Raw genomic sequence first — 13702 nt, forward strand, 5'->3', positions numbered from 1 at the left:
ACTATTAACAAAAGTATAAATTACTTCAAATGTATTTGCCCCAAACATTTGAACTGTATATTATATTATAAACTCATAATAAAATAAGATTATTTATGCAAATAAATGTTTGAAATATAATATAATTTCTATCATATTTAAAATACATTTAATTCTCCAGTCTTCACAGTGTGTGCTTGTTCTATTTCCTGTTCTCCTCACCCTCCCCGCCACCAGGCAACTGTTCTCACATCCAGACCTTTGAACTCCACACGAACGCCGCTATTCCTCCCACGGTCATTTGAATGAATGGATGAGATGGGGGAAGCAGAGAGGGACACACAAACGGAACTAGGCAATGTTGTGTTTTATCCCCCCGGAAACAAGGAACGATCTGACACGACTGCCACAGCAGTCGGTTTCATCCTTTTTCTTGTGTCTGATCATCTCCTCAACATCCCTCTGAGCTTGTTTAACCTCGGTTCCAATGCAGACATGCCGCATGAAATCCCTTTTCCGCTCTCAAATGAGCGTGTCGCTAGAATTTGAATGATGAGTAACGACAGCTGAATCTGAATTTCCATGAGTTGGTCATTTGTGGTTGCAGCTACACTTAAACCATCCTTGTACTGTACCTTTATATATGTACATCAACCCCCTGCATTCTCTTTTGTGGTTACCAACCAAAGTTTAAATTTGTAGTGTTGCAGTAACATTACAAGACTGAGCTAGAATGATTACAAGACTGAGCTAGAATGATTAAATGAGTCTAATTAAATGTGTCTATATTGTTTTTGTTCATAGTGTGTATATTAGTGTTGTCTACATTGTATTCCATGTCTATTGTGTTATGGTATTTTTTTGTACGAGTAAGCACATCGTGAGCAATGTACCATCCTCGTATGTGTACACATACCTGGCAATAAAGCTGATTCTTTCTTGCATCCTCTTTCACCAAAAATGTAGCTGGTTCGAAGGAATGCTAAATCAGAACCAGCCCAATGTGAATAAAAGCCTCAATTCAATCGGTTCGTCATATAAAGGAGAACATTTGGACTAAACTGCTTAATTAATATGGATTAGTTTTACAATCTTTTTATGAACGTTTTGAAGCGTTAAAGTGGTAGCTACATAGACAGAAATCTCTCAGATTTCGTTAAAAATATCTCCATTTGTGTTACCGAAGATGAACGAAAGTCTTACTGGTTTGGAACGACATCAGGGTGAATAAATGACAATTTTTTGGGTGAAACTAACCCCTTAATTTAATAAATATGAAGTAGCTGGAGTAAATCATGTAGTGTCCGTCAAACAAATGTGTTGTTCTGATATGAGGACATTAGCGGTTTCCTTTTGGTTTGCGCTGGCGGAGTTTACGTTTCCAACCAAGAATTTGGTGGAAATTCATGAAACGGTTACAGATTGGCTCTAACACCAGCACAGTGTTGGTAGAAAAGGGGCAATATTGTCATAATTCAATAAGAGATACACAGTGTTTGTTAAATTATTACAAGGTATGTAGAGCCTTTGGGTGCTGAGAGAGAAGAGAAAATTCTTTGTTTCCCCATTTAAGGAAAAATCTGGAACAATGCAGTAAAACAAATAATTAGATCAGGATGCAGCATTTGCTTTAGGATTTTCAGAGAGCCATCTCACCAGAAAAGGGACTTCTTGTACAAGACATCCTGTAGCTGCCTCTGGCTGACCTGGTCCAGGCGGGAGAACTCGTACTGGGGGCTGAACTCTGCAGGAGCGGGGGTGCTGAAGCGTACTTCGAAAGAAGAAGTGGGAAAGTCCACCTGGATAGACAAGGAGAGTTTTGTTTAAAATGAGCCTCTGTCTAACATTGGAGGGTGTAAAAGCACACAGGAGAACCGTCAAAAGTAAGACTATTGGCCTGAAAAGAAAACTGTAATGGCAAAACTACCTCTTCATTTGACTCTTTTCTTTTTTTTCTTTTTTTCTGAGGAATATTTTAAAAAAAAAACTAAAACGTATCAATATTTTTCAGCAATTTGGTAAAACAAAACAAAAAAGAAAACACAACTTTTGCAATATTTGGCATATCTTCATATTTGAGGGGAACCATCAAACATGGCCAATAAGATTCAAAATGTTTAAATTTGATTTTGTTAAAGTTACTGTTACTTTAAATGCATTAAATGAGTGCTTTAACTTCATTTTTACTAACAACACAATACATTTTTTTATTTAAATACACTAATTACTAATTTTTCATAAAAGTGCACACTAATAATGTTTTCTAAAAATATATATCATGCAGGGACAGTGAACATTTTTGAACGGCGGCGAAAATGTATTATTGAAATGAATCATGGAACAGTCAGTATGAAGGGATTCACAAAAATGTGTTGGACTAACATTTTTGCTTCTGGATCTATAGAAACAACTTCAAACTTGCAAGACAAAAGGTCTAAATGGTCTATTCTAATGACACAATTTTAGAAATTTCCATTGAAATGATCACGATAGTCACAAATGTTGCATAGTCATCAGAAAATGTATGCAAGTATTTCATGAATATTTGATATATAACAGCCCTAATAGATAACCATTATTATGTTCATGGAAGGGTTAGGGATAAAGAAAACAAACCGCAAATCACAGGTCAAATTTTCTCCAGCTCATGGTTATAAAGATGGGACAAGAGTGAAAGGTTTATGATCCAAAGCAAATCCTAAAGTTCAGTCACGGCTGGCATCAGTTAACGGGAGTGCTGAAAGCAATGATAACCGGACGATGAACAGCTGGGGCCTTCACCTTAAACATGCCAAGTTAAATACCACTAACACTAAATGTTAACAGAATAGATCCAACTTACACTGGGTACATGTGGTTGTAGTTTCATTATGTCTTTCTTGATTTCATATCTGTTTGTGTCACGGAGCTTAACAATAAAAAAAAGCTTTAAAATGATAGGGACTGTGGTTATGTTTTCTCACTTCTGTCAGTCCGGGTTGAAATCAGTCTAATAATTATTGCCATATATTTCTCAGAATCACGTTTCATCCATTAGGAGAACAGAAAGGAGCACAATAATGAATACAGAGCCCTTCATCCCTTTGATGACCTTCGCATCAAATGTTCCCCGCTAAAGGCATGTCTGTTCACTCTTGACGAACTGTTATATTTCGAACCAGCAATAAAATTCAAAATGTTACGCACTTACCTTGAATCAGATAACCAAACATAGAAAAAAAAAAGAAAAAAAAAGTAGGGGTGCATCAATTTAACTTATTCTGGCAAGCTTCAACAAAGTCTTATCTAAATTTTTCAGGATGTTGTATTAAGTTGGCTAAATTAATATAACAATTTAAATAATCATGTAAAATAAAAATAGTTTATTACAATAGAAGTACCAGAGGTACAAATCAGCTTTAAAATATCAGGCCTTCGATTATTGTGGAAAAAAGGAATCTTGACTTGAAGTCAAAAAACAATAGTCTAAATAAATTTAAAAAAGCAAAACACTAAAAATCTGCCGATAATTATATGAACAAACGAAAATATTAAACAGATAATATCAGCAATTTCCTCCGTTAATATTACCACAAGTGGTCTGTCTCTTCCCCCTTATACTGCGTAATATATACATTACAGTTTATGCTCATTTATAAACTGTCAGTAGCTTGCAATAATTAATCATTAAGTAGGAAGTGGTTCGGCATGAATATATTGAACCACTAAGAATTTCAAAGAACAGTGTGAATTGAATAGAAAGAATTGAATAGTGTCACGGCCTTGCCTGGGTCCTCCTCCTGGCTGTGTCTGTCTCCTACAGGTGAGCTGGGCACAGGTGTTTGGAGTTTGTGCTAATCAGTTCCTGGTCTGGGCCTTTAAAGATGCTTCAGATGAGACCGGGAAGAGAACCAGCCTCCGTTGCATTTCTCCCGCACCGTTTATGATTTTGTTTTGTTTATTTATTTCCGATTGCTTATATTTTTATTTCTTTTTCAAAGCCAACTTCAGTACTGGCTGAGCAAAGTTTATTCTGTTAACATTCTATTAATTTAATAAATATACTATATTCCTATTCCGTGTGTGTGGCCTTTCCCTACTCTGTTGCTTGCTTTGAGCCAGGCTCGTAACAGATTTGGGGGCTCGTCCAGGATTTTGAACCATCGATCGGTAAATATGCGTTTTTTTGCATTTCTCAATTGGGTTTGAGTAGTTGAATTGTAGGTCGTTTTGATTAGTGTGCCAAATTTGTAAACTGTATTTGGATTCTACGCTGATCCGGCGCAGTAAGGTTGATTGGGCATTTAACGCATGGTTATTGGGAAAGACACGCGGATCAGTTAATTAGGTTTTGAATTTTTTTTGCAGTACGTCGGTGCGGGAGACAAAATTTGGTTCGTTTGTGCCTGGGCTTGTTTAAATACAGCCAGGTTATAGTATTAGGAGGTGGTTCATTGTTGGGTGGGTGCGGGCTGCGCTGTGTTTGCGAGACAAAAATAATTAATAATTAATTGGTGTAGTCACTGGAGCTTTACGAACCCCTGCAAAGTGCTTAACGCTTGTTTGTTATTTTAGTTTTTTGTTTTTGTGCTATACCCTGGGCGGAGGACACAGTCGTGGATGCCTGCTTTAACGACATTTTGTCGGGGAAGTTAGGTCCTGCTGATATCGTGTATTAAAAATCTCTGTTCTTGGGGTATGCATGAAGTGGATCGAAGTGTGCAGGGCAGCTCCGTTTGTTTTGTCTCGTAGCTGCAGTGTGGTGGCCGCACTTACATTGATAAATGTGCTTAAAAAAAATAATATTTTTTTGTTTTTTTTTGTTTAGGGGTTAAAGAAAAGGGCAGAGTAAATAAATGGATACTTTGGATACATTTTTCGCTGCTCCATCAGATCAGGTTTTAGATACGTTGACTAAGGAGCAGTTGTGCGACGTTAGTGAACATTATAATTTTGAATTGGGCTTGAAGAAAAATGCGAAATTGGTGCAGATAAGGCAGGCTGTCAGAACTAAATTGGCTGAAAGAAAAATTCTCCCATCAATAGCTTCAATGGATGAGTTGGATCCTGAAGGTGCTTCAACGCCTTTGGCAACATTGGGTGAGTCTCGCAGTAATTTTGGTCTTACCTTTGAACAACAAAAAGAGTTGTTAGAAATGCAACAAAGAGAGAGAGAAGCTGAACGTAGAGAGAGAGAAGCTGAACGTGAAGCCGAACGTAGAGAGAGAGAAGCTGAACGTCAACTACAATTTGATAAAATCAAAAGTGATAGAGAAATTGCCTTAGAACGGCTTAGGTTGATTGCAGAAGGGAAAATTACGGGTGATACCGGTGACGATGTTCCGACTGGACCAGCGCGCACTCCTGATATCTCTAATATGGCCAGATTGCTTCCAAGGTTTAGTGAGAAAGATCCGGATGTGTTCTTTTCACTGTTTGAAAGTGTGGCAGATGATCGTGGTTGGAGTGATCCTGAACGAACATTGTTACTCCAGAGCGTTCTAGTTGGAAAAGCGCAGGAGGCATTTATTGCTTTATCGGTGCCTGAAAGAAGGATTTATAAAAGTGTGAAAGATGCTGTGCTTAAAGTATATGAGTTAGTTCCAGAAGCATATAGACTGCGATTTCGTAATTGGAAGAAGGGAGAAAAGCAGACTTATACAGAGGTAGTAAGAGAGCTGAATTGTCATTTCAATCGTTGGTGTGCTGCAGTAGGCGTTTCTACCTTTGAAGAGTTGTGTAATTTAATTGTCTTAGAGCAATTTAGAAACATCCTCCCTGATCGAATTGCGGTATATATTAATGAGCGGAAGGTAAAAACAGCAGCAGATGCGGCAGTTTTATCTGATGAATACGTTTTAACGCACAGGCAAAATTTTAAAGAACACAATTCAGGAAGGGGTTACCGCGAGCAGCGCTTTGGACGTTACAGTGAACGTTCAGTATTTTCTAATACTCCAGCTAGTCAGTCTGTTGCCAAAGAACAGTCTCGTGGTAAGGCAGATCCGGATGCTTGTCATTACTGCTCAGAGAAGGGGCATTGGAAGAACGAGTGTCCGGTCTTGAGAGCAAGGGGCCAGAGGAGCAAATCTGGCGCGGCAAGACCTGTTGCTCTTGCCGTTTCGGATGTGCGCGCACGGTCTGAGTTCATCCCCACAGAGATTAGGTCCAAACCTGAAAGGGGTGTGGCCTCCTCTAACTTGTCCGCGGACAGCCTTGTGGGATCTAGCCCGTATAGCGGGTCTGATGTAATTGAAGCCAATGTTAATGATTACTCTCCTTTCATTACAGATGGTTTAGTATCATTGGTGGGCAGTTCTGCAAAGGTGCCAGTTAAAATTCTTAGAGATACGGGGGCTTGTGAATCTTTTCTTCTAGAGTCTGTTTTGCCTCTTTCTAGTGAGTCCAGCATGGGTAATGTTTTGGTGAGGGGAATTGGGTTGCAGGTTGTAACTGTTCCTCTGCATAGGATTGAGCTACAGTCAGACCTGGTTCGGGGTGAAGTTGTCATTGCCGTGCGCCATTCGTTGCCTATAGATGGTGTACATCTCATCTTGGGTAATAACTTGGCTGGAGAGCGTGTTTGGCGTGATGTACCACCTCCTGTGGTGGTTAAGAGTGTTCCATCTATCCCATCAGGTACTGATTGTAGCCTGCAGAGCTTACCTGAGGTGTTTACTGCCTGTGCAGTAACACGTGCCATGAACCGTGCCTCTGGAACTGAGGTTCTAGAGAAAATTTGTAAGCCTGAATTACAGCCTATTGTTTTGCCCAATGTGCCATCTTCCCTGTCATTTAGTGATTTTGTTGTAGCTCAGAAGGAGGATTCAACATTGAGTGAACTGTTTGCTGGGGTTTTGCCTCTTGAGGAGCGAGATAGTGCAGCGAGGGGTTATTTTGTTCAAGATGGGCTGTTGGTTCGTAAGTGGATGCCTCAGACTAAAGAGATGTTTGAGGATCCTGTTTTCCAGATAGTAGTGCCGGTGAAGTTTAGAGACTTGATACTACAGACGGCTCATGGTGATATAGCGGGCCATTTGGGTGTGCGGAAAACGTATGACAGACTTATGAAGTACTTCTATTGGCCTTGCCTAAAGAAGGATGTGGCATGCTTCATTAAGACCTGTCATACATGTCAGATAACGGGAAAGCCTAATCAGGTGATCAAGCCAGCTCCACTTTACCCTATTTCGGCTTTAGGGAACCCATTTGAGCATTTGCAAATCGACTGTGTTGGACCATTGCCTCCATCGAAGTCGGGGTGTGTTTACCTTTTGACTGTGATGTGTCAGGCCACCCGTTACCCCGCTGCCTATGCGTTACGTACAATTTCTACCAAGTCGGTGGTGAAGGCGCTCTCTCAGTTTATTTCCATCTTTGGCATCCCTCAGATTATTCAGAGTGACAGAGGCTCTAATTTTACATCACGTATGTTTTCAGAAGTGCTTGAGCAGCTGCGTATTAAACATCAGCTAAGTAGCGCTTATCACGCCCAGAGCCAAGGCGCTCTGGAGCGTTTTCACCAGACGCTCAAGTCACTGCTAAGAGGTTATTGTGTTCAGCTCAGTAAAGACTGGGAGGAAGGGCTTCCGTGGCTGTTGCTTGCAGCACGTGAGGTAACACAGGAAAGTACAGGTTTCTCACCTAATGATTTGGTGTTCGGCCATAGAGTTCGTGGGCCTTTAGCTGTCCTGCAGGATAAGCTGAAGTGTCCTGAAAGTCATCCTAACTTGTTGGAGTATGTGAACGGCTTCCGCCGGAAATTGTTCTTAGCTTGTGAGATGGCTGTAGAAAATCTGACTAAGGCTCAGAAGAAAATGAAGAGTTGGTATGACCGCCGGGCTGAGCCGAGAGTGTTCAGTCCTGGAGATCAGGTTCTGGCGCTGTTGCCGATAGCCGGTTCTCCCTTTCTTGCTAGATACTCAGGTCCCTATACGGTAGTTCGGCAGGTTTCAGACCTGAATTATCTAGTTTCAACTCCTGACCGTAGGCGTAATACGCAACTCTGTCACATTAATCTTTTGAAACCCTATTACAGTAGGTCTTCGGTTTCTGGGGCAGCCGAGACTGGTGATCAGGTTAAGTCAGTTGCTTTGGCTGCAGTTGCTGGGATATCTAGCGTCTCTCCCCACATGGTGGCAGCGTGTGGTGATGAGGATGTGGTTAGCCCAGACGACTGTGTGCTCCAGCCTCGGTTGAAGAACTCAGAGAAGTTGTCTGATTTGGACACGATACTTGGGCATTTGTCCAAGGAGAGGGCATTAGCAGTTGAGTCGTTGATTTTTAACTTTCCTGCTTTATTTTCAGACACACCGTCCTGTACTCATTTGATCAAGCACGACATCGATGTGGGTGATTCTGAGCCGATAAGGCAGAGGTTCTATCGGGTGTCACTCGAGAAACAGCAGCACCTAGAGGCAGAGGTGAAGTATCTTCTGAATAATGGTTTGGCAGAACCCTCTTATTCTAGTTGGGCTTCGCCTTGCATTCTAGTTAGTAAACCTGACGGGACGTATAGATTTTGTACCGATTATCGGAAGTTAAATAACATCACAAAGCCAGATTCTTTTCCGCTCCCAAGGGTTGAAGACTGTGTTGACAGGGTAGGTTCGGCCAGGTTTGTAAGTAAGTTTGATTTACTTAAAGGCTACTATCAGGTTCCTTTGACACCTCGGGCTCAGGAGGTTTCAGCCTTCATAACGCCGTCTGGCCTGTATTCGTACTCTGTGATGAGCTTTGGGTTACGAAATGCGCCCGCCACATTTCAGAGACTAATGAACCGCGTAGTCTCTGGTTTACAGGGCTGTGCTGTTTATTTGGACGATGTGGTTGTGTATAGTGACGGGTGGTCTGAACATCTTGAGCGTATCCAGGCTCTTTTTAAACGGTTAGTTGAAGCTCGCCTCACTGTAAACCTCGCTAAATGCGAGTTTGCCCAGGCGACAGTTGTTTATTTGGGGAAGGTGGTGGGGCAGGGCCAGGTGAGGCCTGTGCATGCTAAGGTGGTGGCTATCGATAATTTCCCTATTCCAGCTACCAAACCTGAGCTTCGACGCTTTTTAGGAATGGTTGGGTATTATCGTGGGTTTTGTGCTAACTTTTCCACTGTTGTTGCCCCATTGACTGACCTTTTGAAGGGCCGTATTAAATTTGATTGGACTGCGATTTGTCAGGCCGCATTTGATAATGTGAAGTTGTTGTTAACATCTGCTCCTGTGTTAAGGGCTCCCCGCATGGACCAGTCATTCCAGATGCAGGTCGACGCTAGCCACGTGGGTGCTGGGGCCGTACTCCTGCAGGGAGATGAGCAAGGGGTAGACCGGCCAGTGTGTTTCTTTTCAAAAAAGTTTAACCGTCACCAGTTAAATTACTCGACCATCGAAAAAGAAACACTGGCTTTAATATGGGGATTACAACACTTTGATGTTTATTTAAGTGGGGGTGCTGTTCCGGTTACCATTTATTCTGATCACAACCCATTAACGTTCTTATATTCTCTAAAGAGCCCAAGTCAGCGCCTTATGCGCTGGGTGTTATTTTTACAACCGTATAGCTTACTGATCCGGCACATTCGAGGTGTGGACAACGTCATGGCTGACGCCTTGTCCCGTGCCCCGTGTGAGCCGGAGTGAGTCAGTGTCTTGTCCTGGCTGTCTCTCTCTTGTATCTCTTATCTCTTTCTCTGCCTAGTCTCCTTAAATTTGGCTTTCCAGGTACCGGGACTTGCTGGAGCCTTGGGTTTGAGGGAGGGATTGAGTGGAGGGGTGGGGGGCCTATTGGACTCAAGTGACCATTTTGCATCTGCTTTGCCGGCTTGGGAGGAGTGGCCAAGCCATAACCCCTAGACAAAGTTGAGTATTTTTTTGTTTATATCTGATGTTTATTCTTATATGGGGAAAGAAAAGAAGTGTGTAATTTTTCCAGAGTCTCTCTTTGAGAGGCCTCTGTCGTAAGGAGGGGGGTGTCACGGCCTTGCCTGGGTCCTCCTCCTGGCTGTGTCTGTCTCCTACAGGTGAGCTGGGCACAGGTGTTTGGAGTTTGTGCTAATCAGTTCCTGGTCTGGGCCTTTAAAGATGCTTCAGATGAGACCGGGAAGAGAACCAGCCTCCGTTGCATTTCTCCCGCACCGTTTATGATTTTGTTTTGTTTATTTATTTCCGATTGCTTATATTTTTATTTCTTTTTCAAAGCCAACTTCAGTACTGGCTGAGCAAAGTTTATTCTGTTAACATTCTATTAATTTAATAAATATACTATATTCCTATTCCGTGTGTGTGGCCTTTCCCTACTCTGTTGCTTGCTTTGAGCCAGGCTCGTAACAATAGAAAGAATGTGAAAAATGGGGTCAAAGAAGAGAGCGAGAGAAAAGTATCGGCGGATAGGACAAGCAGAGAAGCTAAGGGGAGCGAGCGCACGTTAGGCAGTTTTAACGAGCCCCAGATGTGTCATCAGCCCCAGATGCATCATGGCTGTGGGGCGGTTTAACGGGGCAGATTGCAAGTACTTACTGAGGGAAATCTGCCACCTCAAATGCACTGAATAACCCCAGCACCTTAATGAGGGGCAGAACCTACTGAATAGGCCGGGGCCAGGACCAGGACCAGGCTTCGCTCCCAGTTTAAACTGCACAGCCCACTGCCCTTAGACAAAGCCATGCCATTCGGGCACAAAAGAGCCCTATTGGCACTGCTATGGGCTGGCTTGGCACCCTGAGATTGCAGAAAGAAGAACAGGGATTGTATAGTTGGAGGCCTGTGCGGAGGGTGGGAATTTCACAGAGGCCCCGACAGAGTGAAGAGAAAAACTATGCGCACATGTGATTTACCACACAGATTCAGAACAATACCAGCGGGGAGTGCTGTTTACAGAGAGCGGCGGTGAACTGTCACGTCTGAATGTGTTAGAGGATATTCATGCAAGGGGAGGAAGTGGTGTCTCAAAGGGCCGAGGGTTGTCTGGGATTGACATGTCTCAGGTGTTTGTGATGATTGTCTGCATCTGTGTGTGCTTAATAAATCGTTTCCTGTACTGTTGCTTAAAACTACATTGCCATGTATTGTCTACTCATTTAAAAGTATGGGATTCGGGTTTTTTTTGGGAAAGAAATTACTTTTTATTCAGCAAATATGCATTCAATTGACCAAAATTGACAAATCTTTTGTAACAATTTAATTGTCTTTAATATTGTTTGAATGGAAAGAACCATGTATATTTGAAATGGTAAAGCAGCACCAAGTAACTTTTCCTCTGCGGTCGCCCTACAGGTTGGAAACGAAATTGTCCATTACCGCTGTCGTAAATAATTTAGCCTACCGCAGCCTACTGTCGCACGCGCACGCACATGCTCTGTTTATCCAGCACCGGCTTTGGAATCAACAATGGCCACAGACAAGGTAGAGTATGATGCATGATTTTATGAAAGTATGATGTATTCCAAAATCACAAACGAGCAATTGTAACGCTTGCCGTAAAACAAGTCAAATTAGTTGTTTTCTTAGGTCTCATTAGAACTACAGAAACGCGACCCAATCTGGCAATCTTACATAGCGTGGATATATCAGATAAAGGACCGCAAAGCTGTGGCATAAGTGCATTTCACCATGTCACGACTTGATGAACCACTGAAACGATTTTGGAAACATTATTTTAGGGTAAAAAAATCTTACTTCGTTCAATCAATCTGTTCTCAACATTGATAAAAAAAAGGTTTCTTGAGCAGCAAATCATCATATTATAATGATTTCTAAAGAGTTATGTGAAACTGGAGTAATGATGCAGAAAATTCAGCTTTGCCACCAGTCTTCAAAGGAATAAATTGTTGTCTATTCGAATACATTTTAGAATGCAGTTACTTTAAATTGATCAAAAATACAGTAAAAACAGTAATATTGTGAAAGATTACAAATAAATGTAGGCTTTCAAAAAACTATTTTTCACCTACTATATAGTAGGGAAGTATGCAATTTCGGATAAAGCCAATTTTACGGTTCATAGTACTTCATTCCTACATCTCCACTAGCAGACTGGCCCAACCCTATTATTGCCAAAGTTATGGATCCTGCCAACAAAGTCAAATTCTTGGGAAGGTTCACATGTTTGCTTTAGGATATGTCAATAACTGTTGAATTTCCATCTTCAGGAAGTTACATAAGCGTGAACATTTTCAAGTATGACATTATCTATATTAAAGTTGTGTGCATGTGACCATTAAATGTGTGTTCAATGAGTCTTGATTCCTTCTGCTTCTGTATTTACTCTGCTTTAGAAACAGTAATCTCCTTTTCAATGCACCAATTATGCTCAGTAACCACAATACACTAAAAAAAAGCACTTGTTTGAGTGTGTGTGGTGTTTATAGGCCGTGTTAGACTTGCAGAAGTTGGCCTGTTCCAAACACCACATATGGTTTACTGTAGGAGGTGAGTATCAACAGAACTCTAGTGCTTAAAGAGCCTGTTTTCATGCCCTCCAATATAACATGCACTAATACGTGTGGGAAAAAAACACTAAGTAATATGTAAATGTTATTAACTGTGATATCTTGAATCTATATATACACACACACGTTATTTTGCAACAACAAAATCATAAAATGTCTAGTGTTGTCAGACTATGTCCTTAGCATTTCATTTTGTTATTTAGATGCATATAAAACATGTGTATCCATCTTTCTCTCTCTCTCTGCAGAGCTACCTGACCTACTTTTAGGACATTTTGCAAGGAGAGGGACAGTTCCTTTTTACATTTCCACTAGCACACTGGCCTGACACGATTACTGCCAAAGTTATGAGCCAAGCACAGAATTTACCTTTATTATACTCATTTACATATAATCTAAGCATACATAAGCATGCCTTCAAAAATGTACTGCTCGTCAATTATAAACATCTTAAACCTTTAAGTTGTCCATGCATGTGTCCGCAATAGTTAGCTTATGTGAGTGTATGCATAAATGGCCTTTGAAAAAGGATGAAAATTAGATGGCGGGTTTGTTTAAAAAAGGAAGCCTCATCCTTAAGGTCTGATAAGGGCCTATTTGGCACACTGCAACCTCCTGGATAGGACAGATCAATCAAAAAAATAGGGGGAGAAAAACTATTTTATGGAAAGGGAGAGTGTTGCGTGTTTACAGAGAATGTGGGTGAGAGAGTTCTGTAATAAAGCAGGACAATCTGGAAACTGTTTACTGTATGATTACACATTAAATTGAGAATAAGGCCAAACCTGAAGGATGACACTGTCTGGCTGGCTGAAGTTGGGCGTACTGGAACGAGCATTTCCACTGCCGGCGGTTGAAGGCCAGAGACCCAGCAGCTTCCTCCCACACGTCAGAACGCTAAGGAAGAGGGAAAATAGGGCGCAGGGTCAGAAAAAAAACTTAACATCCGCTTATGGATGCACAAAACAAGCAACAACAGGATATGGACAAAGATGGAGTATATAAATACATACTTGACCTACCAAGCACATTTTTGTGTTTATAGCTTACAGGCAATGGTAAATATTTTTGCTAGTAATGTTATATGGACCCTGCAAACAAATCTTTAAGCAAACATGAGAACCTTCCTAAAAAAAAAAATTAGGCAACGTCAATAACTTATGTAAGCCTGGCTGTTTTTTGTTTTTTTCCACTTCAAAGTTCCTGAAGATGGAAGTCAAAAGCATGAAAATGTTCAAGCATGACATGTAGATTTTAAGTTATTTAGTTGGACTAGCATGTGACCATATAATCCACCCATAAACT

General features: G+C 41.3%; 1 protein-coding gene across 1 annotated transcript in view; it reads right to left on the reverse strand.

The window, feature by feature from the left end:
- The window catches only part of pik3c2b (phosphatidylinositol-4-phosphate 3-kinase, catalytic subunit type 2 beta), a 56658-nt gene that overhangs the window by 16506 nt on the left and 26450 nt on the right, over nt 1-13702 (reverse strand). The window contains exons 14-15 of the mRNA XM_077203398.1: nt 13183-13294; nt 1636-1778 (exon numbers count right to left, since the gene is read on the reverse strand). Coding sequence (XP_077059513.1) covers nt 1636-1778; nt 13183-13294 — 255 coding nt within the window. The remainder of the gene's footprint in view (nt 1-1635; nt 1779-13182; nt 13295-13702) is intronic.

This window comes from Siphateles boraxobius, unplaced genomic scaffold (genome assembly GCF_051911475.1).
Source record: "Siphateles boraxobius isolate OS27281-9 unplaced genomic scaffold, OSU_SipBor_1 5, whole genome shotgun sequence".
NCBI lineage: Eukaryota > Metazoa > Chordata > Actinopteri > Cypriniformes > Leuciscidae > Siphateles > Siphateles boraxobius.